The 21,218-nt window shown below is 36.5% G+C and overlaps 1 protein-coding gene across 1 annotated transcript; it reads left to right on the forward strand.

Annotated features, from left to right (window-relative positions):
- The first annotated feature begins 180 nt into the window (after nucleotides 1–180).
- On the forward strand, nucleotides 181–19,955 carry LOC126818539 (X-ray radiation resistance-associated protein 1). Its single transcript, XM_050546381.1, has 15 exons — nucleotides 181–339; nucleotides 1,690–1,898; nucleotides 4,075–4,219; nucleotides 5,298–5,395; nucleotides 7,875–8,020; nucleotides 8,653–8,883; nucleotides 10,346–10,563; nucleotides 11,978–12,162; nucleotides 13,285–13,436; nucleotides 15,471–15,531; nucleotides 16,012–16,278; nucleotides 16,928–17,075; nucleotides 17,394–17,509; nucleotides 18,096–18,266; nucleotides 18,954–19,955. Exons 1-15 carry the CDS (start codon nucleotides 243–245, stop codon nucleotides 19,083–19,085), a joined length of 2,376 nt encoding a protein of 791 aa, XP_050402338.1. The 5' UTR covers nucleotides 181–242; the 3' UTR covers nucleotides 19,086–19,955.
- The last annotated feature ends 1,263 nt before the right edge of the window (nucleotides 19,956–21,218 follow it).

The following is a 21,218-nucleotide window of genomic DNA, read 5'->3' on the forward strand; positions in this document are numbered from 1 at the left end:
AAAATTTAAGATTAACTAGAGAAAACTTTCCGAAACGAACTTTAAGATAATTCAAAATAATTGAACGTTTTTTATAATCTCACCAATAATGAATAACTAGTAATAATACATTAACCATAAAGATAGCAAATTTTGATAACAAGATTAATAATGATTTTACTTTTACAGTATTGCATTCCGGGAAGGCTTTCCCGTTTGATATATGAAAGCACCTGCTCTGGTTGTTATGGAAATGTTTAAACATGGCGCTTGCTGGCATCAAGTTAGATGCTGAAGGAAGTTCGATTTTTGCAACAAATTGTTTCCCTGTAAGAAGTGTACAGCATCGGGATGATGACGGTAATATTATGGAATAAATAATCTTTCAAACAAATGTCACTGTTGAGAGTAAAAATAGTAGATTTAGATCTAGAACTTCCAAGCCAAAAGACAAAAAATCGAATAATAAAAATAACGCCAACAAAGGCTTTCAAAGTAGAAGATAATTACTAATAAGAGAGAGAGAAATGGGTTTAACGTCCACTTGCCACAAACTAGGTCATCTTGGGACTAACATGGTTTAATTTTATTTCAATAATTCGCTTGTGCGTAGCGTAGGGGTCTTTAGTAGTGGGAGGAAACCGGAGGACCGTGGATAAACCCCAAGGACAGGCCACCCTACTGGCTACTCCTCCTTGTCACGTACAACCGGGGATTCGAAACCACGCCAGTTGACTCAATGATAGGCCTTATGATACAGCGCGCATGTGCTAACCATTCGGCCATCCGACCCCCCATTACTAAATTAGGATTACAACAAGTACACCTACAATTTATATTTTCTTCTTAATATTAATATGTAACAGTCATTTCCTGAGTAGAGCGAAGCTGATGTGATTGGTGTTAAATATAAAACCTTCATAATTAAGTTTCTAAAGTGATACAAGTTATTTTAATTAATCTTGTTTTTCCGAATTGATTTTAATTTACATTTGTAAATCTAAATTGTATTAAACGTGTGAGAATTATTTTCATTGACGTCAGAAATATGTGAGGTCATTGATTAAACGTGTCATAAAAATATTTCTATGAGACCATTATCTCGTTTGAGCTACATTTGGTAAGTTGGCATGCGCATTGCCATTTTTGCCCAGTGTATCCGGTTCCGATCTGAATTTATTTTTAATCAACGATCTGTGGATGACAGTTTTAGTTACGCTCCTGCGTTACCGTAAAAGAGCATTGCTCAAGCACCGCTCTATATTATATCTTTTGAATTAGACCATCGCTGCTCTCTTGGCCCAAATATGTGCATAAACTGTGGGGTATGAATACTATAAAACCTTGTCTATTTGATTTAAAGGTCTGTCAGTGTGTCAAATCATATGACAAATGGCTTCATTTCTTGCTTTTAACTTTTAGTTACATGTAAAGGAGTAATGTCGCCTGTCCAACCTCATAATGGGTTTTCTAAGGGTCTTCTGGTTTCTTCGCATTGCTGGAGGAGCCCCCTACATGTATGTAACTTATTTTACATTGCTGGAGGAGCCCCCTACATGTATGTAACTTATTTTAATAAAATTAAACCATATGTTACTGTTAGTCATAGAATGACCTAGTTTGTGTTGAGATGATGTTAAAAACCATGTCTCTCTCATTCTCTGTCACTGATTTATTGCCACATCAATGTAAGTTATTCTCTGCTTTTAGGTGGAGGAGCCTGGGCTGTTTCACATCGTGCTGAACAGAGACGTAGATTTAAGGCCGTGTTATGTACGAAACCACGAACCTATTCTCGGATTAAAGAGGAAAGAAAGAAATGTGAAAAGGAAGGAACAAGTTTGACTGATTGTAAATTTGAGGAAGAAGTAGAAGAAGGGGAAGAAGAGGAAGTGCCAAATTTAAATGGATTTTTCTTGGTAAATTGATCTTTTGATCTATTTGTATTCAAATCACAGATCCCAAACTTTTTTTTTTTTCGTACAATATTCAGTCCAAGCCCAAATTTACTCAAATTACTTATGTACATCTCGCCTGACAACATTTAAATATTAATACGTAGCCTAACAACATTTTAAATAAGAAAATAAATCAACGATTGATAATTTCTTGGCTTGGAATCAATCAGGTTAAAAGGATTTTACCCAAAATAGATTATTCTGGTTTGTGTATATTGTGTAAGAGCCAAGCCGTAGGACGTTAAACCCCATTTCATTTCATTTTATGGCACATTGCATGGTGAATGCCTGTCTTCTTAAGAACAGTCAGAGCTGAACCATAGGACGTTAAACCCTATTTCATTTCATGGCGAATGCCTGTCTTCATTAGCACAGTAAGAGTTGAGCTGTAGGACGTTAAACCCTATTTTATCTCTGTTTGTATTTCTACAGAGAATGGCGAATGCTTTAATCTTTGACAGATATTCCTTTTAGACTAAAGTTTCACTTTTCATACAAGGAATTAAAAAAACACCACATGATGATCAACACACTTGATATATTTGTTTATTTCTTGCAATAGTTTGTCTAGTCCCTAGTTTTGTTTTGTCTGTAGGGGGGTTGAGTGGTTTCGATTCCCCGGTTGTACGCGAAAAGGAGTAGGGTTGCCAGTCCAACCTCGTGGGTTTTCTCCAGGTCCTCTGGCTTCCTCCCACTACTAAAGACCCCTACAGACAAGTGAATTGTGTATTTACTTCTTACTGTTACCAGGAATAATGCAACAGTTCGTTTTTACATTTTATACATCGTAGCTGATTACATATGGTACAATGTATAATATATAGAATAAAGTCATTCTCTCAAACCTCATTCAGCCAGACTCATTGGGTGAGTCTGCGGATAGAAACTGCTACATCTTTTCCCTTCTGGAATCAAGCTGCCCTCTTGGAACTCAGATTGTGAACTCTCCGGAATCTAATGAAAGTCTGCCTTAAAAGTTTGCCGTGATTTCTTTTATAGGACATATGGACATCATGCACAGAAAAGCCTGTTCATGGCCTTGAACCTGTGCAATTCTGATATGATTGGTTACTTTAGCCAAATAATGAAATTAGAAAATTTCCAAGCACGTGTAATCTTGTGGTATTTTATTGACACATACAACCAGCTATGTTTTGGTTCTGTAACTCTTTTTTATGTGTCAACCTGTCACTTATTCACTAAGTTCATTTAAGTACAATTCTACATATATGTGAATCTAATAACTTGCCAAAGATATTAATTAATGAAATATACTGCCACCATTAATTTCAAGAGCAAAAATTCTAGCAATTTTAATACATCTCTCTCTCTCTCTTGTTTTGTCGGCCTTTGTTTTCTATGTTTATAGTGTTTTGTGTGTTTTATATGTTTATAGTGTTTTGTGTGTTTTATATGTTTATAGTGTTTTGTGTGTTTATAGTGTTTTGTGTGTTTTATATGTTTATAGTGTTTTGTGTGTTTTGTGTGTTTTATGTGTTTATAGTGTTTTGTGTGTTTTATATGTTTATAGTGTTTTGTGTGTTTTCTATGTTTATAGTGTTTATAGTGTTTTATATGTTTATAGTGTTTTATGTTTATAGTGTTTTGTGTGTTTTCTATGTTTATAGTGTTTATAGTGTTTTATATGTTTATAGTGTTTTATATGTTTATAGTGTTTTGTGTGTTTTATATGTTTATAGTGTTTTATATGTTTATAGTGTTTTGTGTGTTTTATATGTTTATAGTGTTTTGTGTGTTTTATGTGTTTATAGTGTTTTGTGTGTTTTATATGTTTATAGTGTTTTGTGTGTTTTATGTGTTTATAGTGTTTTGTGTGTTTTATATGTTTATAGTGTTTTGTGTGTTTTCTATGTTTATAGTGTTTTATATGTTTATAGTGTTTATAGTGTTTTATGTTTATAGTGTTTTGTGTGTTTTCTATGTTTATAGTGTTTTGTGTGTTTTATATGTTTATAGTGTTTTATATGTTTATAGTGTTTTGTGTGTTTTATATGTTTATAGTGTTTTATATGTTTATAGTGTTTTGTGTGTTTTATATGTTTATATGTTTTGTGTGTTTTATGTGTACTGCGGTTCTCCTGAACGCACCCTAATTTTAATATAAATTTATTTTTAGATGAAACATTGTTGTGTGGATGATCCAAGTGATTTATGTTCTATCAATATTTCTGGTAAAGAGTTCGTTGAAGTAGAGGAAGACGATCTCACAGCTTTCGATAATGTTGCTTACGTTAACGCAGCTGAAAATTACCTCCCCTTTGGTATGTGTTATATAGATTTATTTTATCAGAACAGCAGTACATCAGTACTAATATGACCTTCATCAGGATTTTCAGGTGTGTGGTTCCCCCGTGTCAGTAGTCTAAGGTGGAGGGCCTGGCGAGGGACAGCTGTATAGTCGTTCGAATGGGATGAAAAACTGAGGTGCTGTGTACACATTAGCATACACTTAAGAGAGCTAATGACAGTTGGAATTTGAAAGAAGAGGCCAGGCAAAATTTAACGTCCAACTGTTCTGGTTCTTTTGCATGCACGTCAATTTGTACACGGGACCTCAGTTTTTCATCCCATCCGAACAACTATATTGTACCTTGCAAGGCTCTCCATCCTGCAACACTGATAAGAGAGGAACCACGTCGGAAAATCATGTTTAACTTTTGATCAGAAGGCAAATTGTTATGAGGTTGGCTAAGTGGGTAAGATACTGGCTCGCTAGCCTGGAGATCGCGTGTTTGATCCCTGATTGTCCCAGAAAGTTCATCGGGAATTTCCAGCGTGGTTTCTCCTGGTGCAGAAAAGAGGGCCTGACAAGGGCAGCTGGCTAGTCATTCTGATGGGATAAAAAACTGAGGACAGTTAGAATTCGGTATAAGAGTAGGCCATAGAGCTGCTACCGGGCAAAATTTCCCTCATAGCACACTGTATGACATGTGCCTGTCTTCATTAGCCCAGGTTAGGAGCAGAACAGTGGGAAGTTAAACTCCATTTCATTTCATTTCTTGTTATTTAATGTACCTACCTATAATTTAAAATCATTTGGATCCAGAACTTTTCAATACAGTACATCAGTTGTGTGGAATACACTTCCAAAAAATATATGATAATATGATTGATTCTGTGTCAGTTTTTAAATCCCAAGTGAAAACTTGGTTATTTAACCCTATCATAATCAATCCAAAGTGCGAAAATTTTCTAGCGCCTCGAGTATTCCCCGGTGGATTGAGTAGTTGAACCATACGAATATCATTATTAAATATTATTAATAATAATCCACGAATGTCTAATGTTTTCAAATGTCTAATTTTATATCTTTATTTTTTTTCTTACAAATTGTTCCAGAGGCTTATCGTGGTTTTCCTTCACTACGAGAATTAGAAATACCTTTATGTGGATTGAGAAGCCTAAAAATAGGTCACAATGACTACCCTAATCTAGAGGTTAGTATCTAGAATTATTATTAGATATAAAGGTCACAATACTGTGGAATATAATTACTGTTTATTACTGAGAAGCGTAGTTGAAACATCAATCAGTAATAAGCAGTAATTATATTCTATAGAATTTTCACCTGTATATTTCAGGCATTGAAACAAGTTATTATTAAAGTGGTATTCGTGTCTATAAAAGAAATATGTTTTAATGTCTGCACCATCGGGTTAACAAAGACAAGTATACACCATTAAAGATACATTATTAAGATTTAGATAAAGAGCTGGCTGTTCTCACTGTAATATTTTAAAAATAGATAATGAAAAATGAATATATTGAAAATTTCATTCGAATAACTTTTCTGAGCAAAGTTATCAATTTTTGATGTGTTCACGATATAGTCTTGATTATTATGATAATAAACAAAGTCTTGATTATCCAGTTTGAATTTAAATTATTAAATCGTGATCATATTTCAATCCATTGTAAATCGTGAACATATGATGACATAGAGAGTTGATTATTGTCTTGTCATGTGAATAAATGAATTAGAGAACATTTGAGGCCCAAAAAATATCTACAATAGGCAGATACTGTCCCGCGTACAAACTGTGTGATTTGGTGACATATTTGGACTAAAAACATATTTAAACTAATTAATCTATCAAACATTTGCTTCAGATCCTTCTCAAAACTTTGTATTCGTCGGGAGATACCGCAAGCTATAATTAAAATGTTGTTAGACGCCATGTCTGTCAGCTCAATTCATTGGGGGAGGGTCCCTTTTTCAGTATGTATTTTTCATTACTTATTGTCCATTTTTCATACGTATTGAGGCCTAAGTAAATTCTTAATTAGTTTCTGTCAACTACTTTTTCTGCCGTTTAATTGCTGAGTCTTTTGTACATTGACACTCTCAATGTTTCCAAAACAGCCTAACCATTTGATCAAAAAACAACCGCTTCCTGAGTCAAGCTAGCACACAATAAGCTGGCAGACAACAGTCGGGTTGCCAGTTAGTGATACCTTGACATTTTTGCCCAGTGTTTGCCCCATCGGTGTTTTTCGGGTAATCCAGTATTTTTCTAGTAAGATTGAGTGTCTGTACTTTCCATATACACCAAATTTTATTGGAAATAACCACATGATAAATACTTTTGGGACAATGTATGTTTAATAAAGCTGAGCATACACCAAGCAGTGTACTATAAGACAAAGTTTGTCTGTACAGCAGCGCTGCAACCAGCCCTTCTTATTCCAAATTCTGTGAAATGATGTTTAACATACCACCAATGATATGTACTGGGGCACTGTAAAGTTGAATTGTTTTTTGTTATTCACGAATAACTCGACTCCTCATTGGTGAATAACGGCCATTACGCTACCTTGTTATTTGTTATTGAACTTGTTAGTCAAGATACAAGTATGAAGCTAGCAATCACTAGAATGATGGATACCAAGTATCCCCTTGGTAGTATAAAACACAGCAAAACAACTTCTAGACGAAAAACTTTCTATTGTTGTCTAATTATCTTTTTAATTAAATCCTGAAATATCCCAATTAAAGATACCTGAATCCTGAAAGATCCAAATTAAAGATACCTGAATCCTGAAATATCTCAATTAAAGTTACCTGAACCCTGAACATCTTCATATGTGAATCTTGAATAACGAGGTGAAAAACTAATAACAAACAGCTCATTATTTCCTGCTTGAATGAATAAAAGTTAGAATTGTGAATTCCGAATAACGTGGAGAAAAACGAATAACAAATACCTTGTTATTCACTGCTTGAATAACAGTTTGGATTGTTTTTCAGCTAGAAGTCGTTTTACTGTGTGCTACTGAGGGTAACTTGGCATCCATCATGACTAGCTAGCTTCACAATTGAATCCTGAATAACAAGTTGAATAATGAATAACCATGTAGCGTATCCCTCGTTATTCGCCAATAATGAGGCAAGCAACCTGGTTATTTGCTATTGGTGAATAACGAGGGATACACTACCTAGTTATTCGCAAATAACAAGGCTAGCAACCTGGTTATTCGTTATTGGTGAATAATGAAAAATGATTCAACTTCACACTGCCAGGGAATCCGAACTACTGGCCCCTCTTCCCAGCTAGACCCTCCTTCCTGCTCCGCTAGGATTCAACCCATCAGGATATTCACCAAGACATATCCTGATATAAATAGACATACAACAATATACAAACCAGGACTTATCAATTTCCCTACCAATCAATCAACTCATCAATTTCGGGCAGTCAATCAACTCATCAATTTCCCAGCCAGTCAATCATCTCATCAATATTCCCGACCAATCTGTCAAATCATCAATTTTCCAGCCAGTCAATCAACAATACAACTAAAACCAAAGCCCAGTCACACACAAGATCAAAATTCATAACAAATCCCTTTGTAAGAACACAAACAAATAAATAATTGACAAATGAAGTATAATTTGTGTTTTTGTTCGTATTTCAGCTTTTAGATTTATCATATAATAATTTATCACAAGATGACATTCTAACAGTTGGCACCCTGCCCAGACTCAAAGTTCTACATTTAACTGGGAACGATTTTAATCGATTACCACACGATTTCTGTTTACCTTTTATACCTGAAGGACAGTGAGTATCTTGTATTACCTTTTATACCTGTAGGACAGTAAGTATATTGTATTACCTGTTTACCTTTTATACCTGTAGGACAGGTGAGTATCTTGTTTTACCTTTCATAGCTGTAGGACAGTAAGTATCTTGTATTACGTGTTTACCTTTTATACCTGTAAAACAGTAAGTATATTGTATTAAAATTAGTTGTTATTGTTGTTTATTACCTGGTATTATGGACAGGTGGATTTAGAATTAAGATTATTTACACATGAAGGAGTAGTAAAGAAACAGGTAAAAAATAGAAAAACTCTTGTATATAAAAATGTCACTTGAGTCTGAGTGATAACTAAAAAGCGTACAGTCTTAACTATACAGTGTGCAGTCATAACTAAACAGTAGTTTGCAGTGATTATTCTAAAGTGATCACAAAACATCACTGTGTACAGTGATTACTACATAAGACGTCTCTGAATTGAGGCATTTTTAATAGACGTGCAATCTTTGCACATGAATTTACAAATCGACCAGATTTTCCCTCGTCTTGTTTCCCATTAGTACAACAAGTTGAATCTTTTGGATTGTTTTCATTTTTAACATGAAATAGTGTTAATCTTATCAATAAAAAAAAATATTCTCTTTTTCTTTAGTAAAAATCAGTATCCACGATTTGCCTACCTGGAAGTTTTAATGCTGGACGATAATAAATTATCGGATATAACAATATTTGCTGCCATCGCTGGTTTACAGAAACTCAAACATCTAAACCTGGAGAAGAATGCGATTTTCTTTGTACCCCAATTAAAGTCAGTTGAAGGTCAGATGAAAACACAGGATGGCGAGAAATCGAGCAGTAGGAAAAATAAAACACTGCGTAGTGGGTAAGTTCTCCATTATTAAGAAAATATTGATTTTGTTATTTCAGTCAAAGGGTCCTAACACATAGAAACTGAAGTCCTGTGTAAAATATTGGATAACGTGTGTGCTGTATCATATAAGGTCTATCATTGGGTCAGCTGGTGTGATTCCATTCCCTGTTTGTACGTGACAAGGAGTAGGGTCGCCTGTCCAACCTCGTGGGGTTTCGCCGGGTCCTCCGGTTTCCTCCCACTGCTAAAGACCCTACGCGGAAGTGAATTATCGAATTAATAGAACCATATATTAGTCCCGAAATGACTGAGCTTGTGTCGAGTGGAAGTACAACCCCATTTCTCTCTCTCTCTCTTGCCATGTTGACATGTCAAAGTTTTGTTGACAGTTGGAATCAATTACTGGTCGTGTTAAAATCTCTCTCATTACACATTACATTAGCCTGGGTAATAGACATGTCATTCAGTCAGGACATTAACCCGGGTGGTGTAGACATGTCATTCAGTCAGGATATAGGAATTTAACTTGTGTAAATGTTGGCATTTGATCAAATTTAATTGTAAATCTATAATAAAAGTAGACTGACTATGAGACAGTTTTTATAAAATTATTGATAAAAATATAGTGTAATATACCTTGGCGTATGAATACATTTATAAAATACACTGAAATATTATTTACATCATGTGACGATAGGATGTCAGTAACGAAATTCTCCACACACGGTGGTGACCATTTCTACGTCATTTCACTGAAAAGTCGAGAAGAGTTAAAACTACTTCTGTCCAGAAAAGATGTTTCATTATGGTTCACTGTCAGTGGCTATTTAATTTTATCCCCTGTTTCTGTTCAAGCTATTTGTTTTTGTTCCCTAGCCGGGGGCAGGGGATTGGATGGCCGAATGGTTAGCACGTGTGCGCTGTATCATAAGGTCTGTCATTGAGTCAACTGACGGTCACATGGAGTAGGGTCGCCTGTCCAATATTTCGTCACAGCTAATTAAGTTGATGAAATATTAAGTTTTTAATCTGTTTGATGTGATTAGAGCAATATACACCAGGATAATTTTATTGGCAGTGGTTTCCATTTTTGGACTACTGAACATTGTTAATTTTATTGTACCCGATAGTTTACATCACTACACGTACAGAGTTTCCTCATATCCAGGGATTTTATGATTAAACACAAAATATGCTATTTTTCCAGCGTGCGAGTCTACGGATCTGATCCAGTTTCAGTCATTTTCCAACGCTCTCGGTCCCGACCGGCATATATGGCCGACATGGAACCCTTGGTTTGTCTCACCCTTTGGAACAGAAAATTTTATCTGTATCAGGTGCTGCAAAATGAATAGATAGCTCTCACAAAATTTCAGTCAGTGTGTTTGAAAGCACTCTCGTAAAGTTTACAATGAGTGTCTTTTTTAACGCTCACACTTTTTAAAAAATGAAGCCCTGTGTTTATGCCTTTTAGTTGTTCAAGTCGACGTTCGAAATCTCGACAGTCCGCGTTAGAAGCCAAATTAGAAGAACTGACGAATGATGTGATAAATTCCGAGGAAGCCAACTCCGGGGAACAATCTGATGGGGAGGTGATTGGCGAGTCTACAGATCAACAAATAAAAATAGAAAATAGAACAGATCAGTTAGAGGAAGTAACCAAGGCAGTGAAGGAAACTAATAAAGAAGCTAGTAAGGGCTTTAAATATTGAACGTTAATTTTAATTAAGTGTGGTTTTATGGTCGAGAGTGAGACATTGTGTAATAAATTGAACAGCATGAGTGGTGTTAGTTGTTGTTTCAATATATTACGCAATGTCTTAACCTCGAGACCATTAAACGACTTAAAGTACAGACACTCGCATGTGCTTTGAAATGAAATACGTCACACAGGTCCAAAATTTTAACTAGTATAAATAATATACGCTTGGCACATTGCCCATACCATTATTTGAAATAATGATACGGCAACATGAAAGGATGATGTCACATCTGTATTTTAATAATGATCATCTTGTATGCTTTGTTGTCCAGACTATCAGTCCCCATTGTAGGCTTAGTCATTGAGTCATAACTGTCAGCACTCCAGTTTTCAGTACACTGGGCCATTGATCATTGTGACCGATTCCGGTACAGATCTTTACATGTTCATCACACAATATCATCACACATACTTGTCCTTTTAGCTACTGCATTAAACGTCCATCATTCCTGGTTTAAGATCCAAAGTGTATCACATAAACCATTTATCCAGACCATTATACATTGTCAAGACAATCTGGGCTGGATCAATCAAGGCTATGAAAATTCTTATGCCCATTAAAAGGGCATTATGTGAGATTAGATAAGGAACTGACAGTTCTCACTATAATAGTTAAAAAATAGATAACATAAAAAGTATATGCTAAAACTTTCGGTCAAATTGCTCCACTCAGAACTGAGATATTAGAGATTGAATTTTAGGCCTAACCTCGATCATCATTACTAAAGTCGATACAATAAAAAAACAAAGTCTTGATCATCTGTTTTTACAATCAATTATTTTTATAAAAATATCTCTGGCTAGCGATGGCATTGAGAGTTGATTATGGTCTGAATAAGTTAATTAATGTCTAACTAATAATTTAGATAACATTTCAGGCCTAATGAAAGACCTGCAATTGGCAGATTTAGCTCTTGCATAATGTATGTTTATTTGACAATTGTTTTTTTTTGTAGTAAGCTATTTATATAAGAGATTCTAGATAAACATTCAGGGTAGAAAGAGAGATTTATCTGATAAACTTCAGGGTAGAAAGGGAGATTTATCTGATGAACTTCAGGGTAGAAAGGGAGATTTATCTGATGAACTTCAGGGTATAAAGAGAGATTTATCTGATAAACTTCAGGGTATAAAGAGAGAATTATCTGATGAACTTCAGGGTAGAAAGGGAGATTTATCTGATGAACTTCAGGGTAGAAAGGGAGATTTATCTGATAAACTTCGGGGTATAAAGAGAGATTTATCTGATGAACTTAAGGGTATAAAGAGAGATTTATCTGCTTGAATTCATGAAATATGAGAACCAGAATATTTTATATGGCCTGTGATTGATTTATTTTAAAGGTGATTTATTGGATGAAGACTTTAATTCATCACTGGGTGATTTATCTGCACGAATTCATGATGTAGAGTCCGATATAAAGGGTAGCCCTACACCGCGATCTACGGCCCATAAACCCCAATCAGATGCCACCATCTCAAGAACACCTTTTCCAGAATTACGTTATCTTAGTTTAGCCTACAACCAGGTGAGTTCGATATGCTGGCTCACTGATTACAGGACTTGCCCACTGATTACAGACCTGACTCACTGATTACAGAGCTGGCCCACTGATTATAGGGCTGATTCACTAACCAGGAATTACTTGGTCTGTTTGAGAAAGTTCTTCGAGATTTGCCAGCCTGATTTCCCCTTGTCTGTGGCGTACATGTTAAAAAAATAATTTAAAGATGAGTAGGTGAGGATGCCAGTGTCTGGGCAATGCTTCCATGCTTCAATCATAGCACACTGCCTGGGTAATACTACCATGCTTCCATCATAGCACACTTTCAGCTTCGGAGCATCCTCAGTATTCCCAATCCATGCATGGGGAGACACATAGTCAAATTATCCTCCCTTGGTAATTGCCCTATTTTTATTGATCAATCAGATAATTCAATAAATAGCAAGCAAAGGAAAGTAATTCACATTTTATTGCAACTAATATCATTGTAGCATTGTTTTAAACTTTGTTTAAATATTTTAGGACATAATTTTGTGTGTATGTGTCTTTGACATTAAATTTCTTCTAAACCGTCTCATAATCATACGACTGGGGATACCGCAGATGGCTTCGGAGGGGGTAGGTGACTGGGGATACTGCGGATGGCTTCGGCGGGGGTAGGCGACCGGGGATACCGCGGATGGCTTCGGTGACTGGGGATACCGAGGATGGCTTCGAAGGGGTTAGGTAACTAGGGATACCGAGGAAGGCTTCGGAGGGGTTAGGTAACCGGGGATATCGCTGATGGCTTCGGCAGGGGTAGGTGACTTTGGATAACGAGGATGGCTTCGGAAGGGGGTAGGTGACTGGGGATCACACGAATGGCTTTGGAGGGGTTAGGTAACTGGGGATACAGAGGATGGCTTCTGAGGGGTTAGGTGATTGGGGATACCGAGGATGGCTTCGGAGGGGTTAGGTGACTGGGGATACCCAGGATGGCTTCAGAGGGGTTAGGTGACTGAGTGGCCTTACATCATTCAGTCGAGTGGCTGGGTTTCAGTTCCAGGCATGTACTTGATAAAGAATAGGGTCCTGCAGGTTTCCAACCACAGCTAAAAGCCCCCTGTAATGGAAGTGAAGTATTATTGTATTATTATATTGATGTAGATTGCAACAGAAGAAGGATTATTAGCTGTAGCAGCATGGCCGATGTTATCAGAACTTGTTATACATGATAATCCACTAACAACAGATAATGTTGGTGATCCTCCATTAATAAAACGATTTCTACACGATCGTCTTGGTATTAAACTAGTCAGGTAATTGTATATCTTTAATAACATTCTGCAACGACTGGGCTTATGAAGACAGGCATTCACCATATAGTGTGCTATGAGTGAAATTTTGCCCGTAGATTGGCGCTACGACCTACTGTTATAGATCGGAGGCTCAGCGCAGGGTCTGGGGGTCCATCAAATGGTCACAAAAGCAGACCCAACTTTTCTAGAGTAAAATTTTGCATAGAATATGATGCCGAGTGGGGCGTTTTCGAGATGTTCGGGGTCAAATAAGTTCATTTGCACTGAAAGTGAATGTGCAGTCATTCTTGTATCATGAAAAGAAGCTGAAAATGATCGAAAGTAATCACACTTTCAATTAAAATGTAAACTTGCTAAATTAACCTTTAGTCTTAGTGACCCTGGAGGTCAAAAGGTGAAATTTACCATTTTTGCACTAGGAAGATTTAAAGCAATAAAATGTCAACGTAAAATATAAAAATTAAAGCGAAACCTGTTCTAATTAATAATAGGAACATTTAAAATTTATCTTAAGGGGGTCTTAGCACCAAACTTTTACTTTGGAACTTTGGAACGTCGAAAATGATCTTGCATAACTTTGAAACCTGTTTCAAAAATATTTAAAAACTGTCAAATCGAAATCTCTCCGATTTATTTTCACAAAGATTGTTATACATAATGATACTAGTTATCTGAAAAACAATTGAATAGTTTCAGTGTTGGACTCAAGCCTGCAGGCTGCGTGGATTTCCGAGAATCACAGTCTAGGAAAACGGACGTTAATCTGTGACAGGAAAACACGTTTGTGTCCAGTAGAGTTAGAATCTCTTTTTCTCTCTTGTATTGAATTCCAACCATCAAGGAGTCTTTAGCTGGTAGTCAACATATAGGACCTCAGGTTTTTCTTCCAATCTGACTAACTGCTAGGCACTGAACATGCCAGGCCTAGCATTATGCATCAATGACAAGAGGTACACCGCACTGGATAATCCAAACTTCTCGGCCAACAACGGCTCCTCCTGGGCCCGGTTCCTAGAAAATTCTTAAAGTAAGCACAAAGTCATGCTTCACTTTTTCTTACGTAAGAAACTTGTAAAAATACCGTCCCTAGAAAATTCTCAAGACCATTCTTACGTAACCACAAGTCGAGTATAAGTCTAAGCACATTGTGACTGGTAAAGTTTACCATAAACTGAGACTACGATGCTCTTTAACGTCACAAAAACAACTTTGGTATGCGAATTACGTCATAAATTTGTCGTCTGCTTCATTGACGTCATATATGGTTGATTTAGATGCATTTGACATGTTCCCTATACACATATAAAATGTGCCACAAGATAAAAAAAACGCAGACACATACAAACTAACTGAATAATTGTGAGAGCGCATGATCTTAAGTAGCCCGTGTGTTTGTAGCCTATTGTTTACTAATTGGCAAATAAATAAAATGGTTTCAGGGTAGAAGCGAAATTTTCTATAGTATTCATAATTTCTTCTGGAGAAGGATTTTCTCTGTCTTGTAATTGTCTCTTTGGTATAAAAACGTGTCGGAAATGCCGTCGAATAACTCTACACAGTCAGCCATCTTTTTGAAGTGGAAACAGACTTAAGGTTGGTAAGCAAGCCGTATACCTTGCTTGGGACTTGTGCTTAGATTGACTATGTTTAAGAACGAAGTTGTGCTTAAGTTTTTTCTTGGAACGCATAATAACGTTCTTGTGCTTACAATGAAGTCTACTTAAAATCTAAGCACAAGAACGTTCTTAAGAATTTTCTGGGAACACAAAATAAGGTAAGTTTACTTAAATGCAAAGTCTACTTAAATCTAAGCACAAGAACGTGCTTAAGAATTTTCTAGGAATGGGGCCCAGGTTAGAGGGCCAGCTCTCTACCCACTGAGGCACTGTGGCCATCATGTCAAAAAGAAATTAAACTGGTAGCTTAAAGATTTAGTAAAGAAATGTTTTTAAATTTTCCATCATCAGTTTAATAAATTCTATAATTACAACCTGAGATTTGCAGGAAATAAACAAGATATTTTGATTTTTACAGAAAACGGGTGGCACCTGTCATTAAAAAACATATAGAAATACCTGATAGACCAAAACGTAAGGTGAGTATTTTATATCATTCTGTTTCCATGGTAATATTAATATAAAATGTAGGATCGGTAAATGTATTTATATTATCCAATGGCACTAAGTTTGACCTGAGGAACTTTCTAGGTCAACACCATGACCTACATAGTCGAGCATCACTCACTAATCCACTGTGGTCCCCTTGTAGTAAAGAGCAGTCAAGTATCACTCACTGATCCACTGTGGTCCCCTTGTAGTAAAGAGCAGTCGAGCATCACTCAATAATCCACTGTGGTCCCCTTGTAGTAAAGAGCAGTCGAGCATCACTCACTGATCCACTGTGGCCCCCTTGTAGTAAAGAGCATCACTCACTGATCCACTGTGGTCCCCTTGTAGTAAAGAGCACCACTCAATAATCCACTGTGGTCCCCTTGTAGTAAAGAGATGGGTTTAAAGAAGAATGGTTGTAATATAACTCCTGTCATAATAATAATTTCCATATATGTGGGCTACAGGTAACAACACGAGTCCCTAAAATACCCCGACCAACGGTAGAACAGAGATTGATGTTGGAAGCTCCCAAACTAACGCCTCCCATTAACAGCGATGACCGTCCTGCAACCAGTGGTGTTAAATCACCTCTACCACCGATAGACACTAGACGTTGTCGGGCTGCGTCTGCTGGTGGGTTACCAAGACAACAAACAGAAGAGATAACTCCCAGAAGTGAGGCATGGGCAGATGAAGATGAATTAGAAGGAGAAACATTCTTTATGACACAGGTAAATTCAAATAACACAAGTAAATTCAAGTTAATTCAAATAACACAGGTAAATTACAATAATAACACAGGTAAATTACAATAATAACACAGGTAAATTACAATAATAACATGTAAATTACAATAACACAGGTAAATTACAATAACACAGGTAAATTACAATAATATGTAAATTACAATAATATGTAAATTACAATAACACATGTACATTACAATAACACATGTAAATTACAGTAACACAGGTAAATTACAGGTAAATTACAATAATAACACAGGTTAATTGCAATAACACAAAATTGAATGGAATTAAACCAATTTTAGACTAATATTTAGCAAGGAATTCTATATCTCAGATTACACAGCTTTAATTATAGGGGGCGGGGAGATGGCCATTGTATCATAAGGTCTGTCATTGAGTCAAATGGTTTGATTTCGATTCCCCGGTTGTACGTTATAAGGAGTAGGGTTGCCTGTCCAACTCTGTTGATTTTCTCTGGTTTCCTCCCACTGCTAGAAGACCCTTACAAGCAAGCGAATTATTGAAATAAAATTGAAGCATATTTTAGTCCTGAAATGCCCTAGTTTGTATCGGGTGGACGTAAAACCCTCTCTCTCTCTGTAGCTTTAATTATTTTTATTTTTATTTTTAGGTTGATGATCAAGATGAAAATAAATCAGGAAGAAGAAAACCAGAGGAAATGAAAAAGACGGAGAAAGAATTAGATGAAAAATATCGTGGATTTGAAGATCTGCTGAGTGAAGATGATTTCCCATTGGCTGGAGAGGAAAGTTCACAAGGTTTGTAACTTGAGGCGTTATACGTCACGTCATTACTGTACTGGTCACTATGGTAACAAGCGTCCTGTGCCCATTTTTATTCTACATGTAACAATATAGGACATGGTATTGTGTGTTGACAGGCCCAGACAGGCCCGGGCAGGCCCCACATAATAAAATTAAATTAAATGGATTTAAACGTCCTACTTTTCTGTACCTACTGGGGTAATGAAGATGAGAGTAGTGTGCTATGAGGGGAATTATTCCCGGACAGCCACGATACAGCCTACTCTAAGTTTAAATTCCAACACATGGTCACTCTGTATTTTTATTATTCAGATATTCAGAGTAATGTACGAGCTTTACGTTATGCACTGAATCATCAACTGGTATACAGAGATACAAGTAAACTACAACTTGATGCTGTTAAAAAACCTGTTAAAGCTTATAGAAGGGTAAGTCTTATAGTCAGGTGAGGCTAATAGACAAGTACGTCTTATCAGCGGGCAATGCTTAGAGAGGGGTTACTCATGTTGGCAGGTTACTCTTGTAGACAAGAGATTCATATAGATAGATAAGTTCTTATAATTGTTGTGGTTGGGGGGTTTAACTCATGAAATCATAAAGTCTGTCTATGTGTCCAGTGGGGTGATTTTGATTCCCAGCATGTACGAGACCCGGAGTAGGGTCGTCTGTCAAACCTTGTGGGGTTTTTCAAGTCCTTTGTCTTCGGTTTCACCACGCTGCTAAAGACTCAAAGGCATAAGCCAATTATTGAAGTAGAATTGAACCATTTTATTCGTGAAATGACTAAGTTCGTGTGGAGATGCTTAAACCCTCTCTTTCTCTCTCTCGGGCCCGTAATTAGGGGAAAGTTTCACCCCCCTGTGAAAAAAGTCTCAAAGGACACTACCATGAATGTTGTCTTTTATGGAAGTTGTACAGTTTTGGAGTGGATCTTCCCCTTTCTTGTAACAGAACCCTGTATGCAATTTGTAATGAAAAGGAATTTGTAATGAAAAGAGTTTCATTAATTTTCAGGTTCCTCTTCCTCCATCTGGACCTCGTAAAACACACCAAGAGAAAGTCGATGAAGTTTTAGATAATTTACGGGATCGATCAACTGTTGACGAGGCCAGTCTGAAATATGTCCTGAAAAATAAGACTAAATTGAGAAAACAATTTCCTGAAGCTCAGACATTATTGGCACAGGTTAGTTGTATTTTTGTCCCCCGCCTTTCGAAGAAAGCAGGGGACTATTAAAATGGGTTCGTTCGTCTGTCGGTCCGTCCGTCACACTTTTTGGTACCCAATAACTCTCCTTCTAATTGAGCTAGAATGTTCAAACTTGGTATAGGTGTTTATTAGTTCAATGCCTTGTTTTTTCCTTTTTTCTGTGGATTTTATTTAATTCCTTGACTTCCATTATTGATGGTATGGTAATTTACTTACTATGTTGATGCTAAAACCTACTATTCTTTAGACCACAGATGATATGAGAATAGCTCTCCCTGTTCCTTGCATCACCTCAGTTCTCCCTGTTCCATGGGTCACCTCCGCTCTCCCTGTTCCTTTGGTCACATCCGCTCTCTCTGTTCCTTGGGTCACCTCATCTCTCCATGTTGTAGGACCGTAGCCAGGGTCACCTCTGCCCTTTTTGTGACTTATTCTAAGGAGATCTACCAACAGGTGGTTTCAAGCAGTACATGCAAGTATTGTAATCAAGGTGTTCACTCAATAACTTCACTCAGAATGAAGTAAATTTACTGAAATTTTCTACAAATTCCTTATTTTTTGTTTATTATAGCGAGACCTGTTGGCTCTTTATCTAAATCTTACATTATGCATCTTTAAGAATTAATTAATAATTTGGGGTTTATTTTTCAAACTCTGCTTCAGATCCAACATCGTTACAATGCTGTTCGTGTCACATCCATGAAAGAAGCCAAAGACGCAAAGAAAGAAGTCCAGGATGCAATCAACAGGAGTCGAGCTAGCAGTAAAATGTCTGGGGTTAAAGTTCAACATTAAATGTATTCCGGAGCCAAAATATTATTACTTACTGTGATATGTTAACGAATCTATTGTATAAAATCATAAACTACTATAATCAGATGGATTTATTTTATAAATCTCTATAAAATATAAACCAAGCTTCAGTGATGATTTCTTAGACCAGCAAGTCGTCTTCAACTTGATTACCACTGTAAGATCCCATGTATTTTACTTTTCATAAGTGTATGACCCATTTTGTGTTCAACACTGTCATAATAATGTAAAAAAATCAAAGTAAAAATTGTCATGTTTTCTATTTGTAATCTTTACAATGTTTATAAGCCATGCAGGTGTGTTTATAAGCCATGGTGTTGATGTTTATAAGCCATGGTGTTGATGTTTATAAGCCATGGTGATGTTTGTAAGCCATGGCGATGTTTATAAGCCATGGTGATGTTAAGAATTTAATAATACAAGTAAAAACACCAATTGTAGAGTGTTACAGGAGTATGATTACTACATTTAACACCTTCAACTGCCGATTCTGTATGTTAATGCCTTCAACTGTGGATTCTGTGCGTTAACGCCTTCAACTGCCGATTCTGTATGTTAATGCCTTCAACTGTGGATTCTGTGCGTTAACGCCTTCAACTGCTGATTTTGTATGTTGAAAATTATTAACTACTCATTCTATAAGGTCTGAAGTTCTGTTGATTAAATATTATTTTATGACCCCGATTGAAACATTAACTGTTGACTCAGTATTTTAAGGCCTGTTGACTCAGTATTTAAAGGCCTGCTGATTCAGTATTTTAAGGCCCTATGATAAGAGTATTTTATCTGTAATTATTAATTTAAAGTATAAATGTGTTTGTTTATTGTACATAAAATATTTATTTCAACTAATTTCAAAACATATTTTTTTTTTGCCTTAAAACATGGCAGAAATAATCAGACCGAACTGCGTTTTATTTTTAAATCATCTCAGTTAATACGAGTGGCCCAAGGGCATTAAACGCCTGTCAGTTAATACGAGTGGCCCAAGGGCATTAAACGCCCATCCGTGACAGTATACACAGAAGTGTTATTACTATGTGAAATGAAATGGCAGGGTTAACATACTTCTGTTCTGCACCATCTGGAGTTTAACTGAAATTTTGAACAGACAAGAGTTTCTTTATGTGCATGCCAATATGTACACGAAACCTCTGTTTTCTCTATTAACGACTAAACACACCACACGTAGGTCTTCCCTTACCAGGCCATACGTGCGAAGTATGAACACCTGTGATAAACCAGACCTGTTGTTCCAGCCCTTATTTACCTGTTTGACTGACTGATGGTAAAAATGGACAGATTGAAGAACTTACTGTAAATTACATTATAAGTCATAAAATTACAACTTCCAAAGATCACAAATGAACAAGGGCAATAAATCTGACTGGTTTGTGTTGTGGGTTTAGTTTGTATGTAGTGCAGTCCTCCAGTACACAGAGCAAATAAATATCCACTCAACACAACCTAGTCATTTCGGGACTAACATGGTTTCATTTTATTTCAATAATTCGCTTGTACGTCGAGGTCTTTAGCAGTGGGAGAAAATGAAGGAGGTTGGAAAAATGACAATGAAACAGTCTCTAGAGCGCCCACACATATTGTGGGCAACTGACAGACAATAAGAAATGGGTTTTAACCGTATAAACTTAGGTAAGGCTGTCTGTCTACAACTATTTCCGCTTGAGAACAAACACAAAGCTAATTCACTGACATTAATCAACGATTCCAGTTGAAACACTAAGTATACTTCAAGAATACTTCGAGAAGTTTTTATTCTGCTTTAATAAAATCGCAAATGTTTATTTGGACTTGGTGTGTGTGAAAAATGTACAATGGATAAGAACCACATTACAAAACATAATAATTTAATATGGTGGCTGTTCAGGGTCGAGGTCTATTGTCCGTGTGCAGAATGGGAATTTAACATCCTACATATTTTTGATTGACTGGGCTAGGATGGCCGAATGGTTAGCACGTGCACATGTATTTTTCCGTTGTACGCGACAAGGAGTTGGATTGCCTGTCCAACCTAGTGGGTTTTCTCTGGGTCCTCTGGTTTCTTCCCATTGCTAAAGACCCCCTACGCGCAAGCGAATTATTGCAAAAAATTGA

The sequence above is a fragment of the Patella vulgata genome, chromosome 1 (assembly GCF_932274485.2).
Source record: "Patella vulgata chromosome 1, xgPatVulg1.2, whole genome shotgun sequence".
In the NCBI taxonomy this organism is placed as follows: domain Eukaryota; kingdom Metazoa; phylum Mollusca; class Gastropoda; family Patellidae; genus Patella; species Patella vulgata.

What these genes read in the sequence shown, in the direction of transcription:
- LOC126818539 (XM_050546381.1), top strand. Translation starts at nt 243, where the DNA reads ATGGCGCTTGCTGGCATCAAGTTAGATGCTGAAGGAAGTTCGATTTTT. An exon ending in GGAAACTAATAAAGAAGCTA is followed by an intron (nt 10,564 to 11,977) that starts GTAAGGGCTTTA and finishes TTTATTTTAAAG; the next exon opens with GTGATTTATTGGATGAAGAC. An exon ending in CTGATAGACCAAAACGTAAG is followed by an intron (nt 15,532 to 16,011) that starts GTGAGTATTTTA and finishes TGTGGGCTACAG; the next exon opens with GTAACAACACGAGTCCCTAA.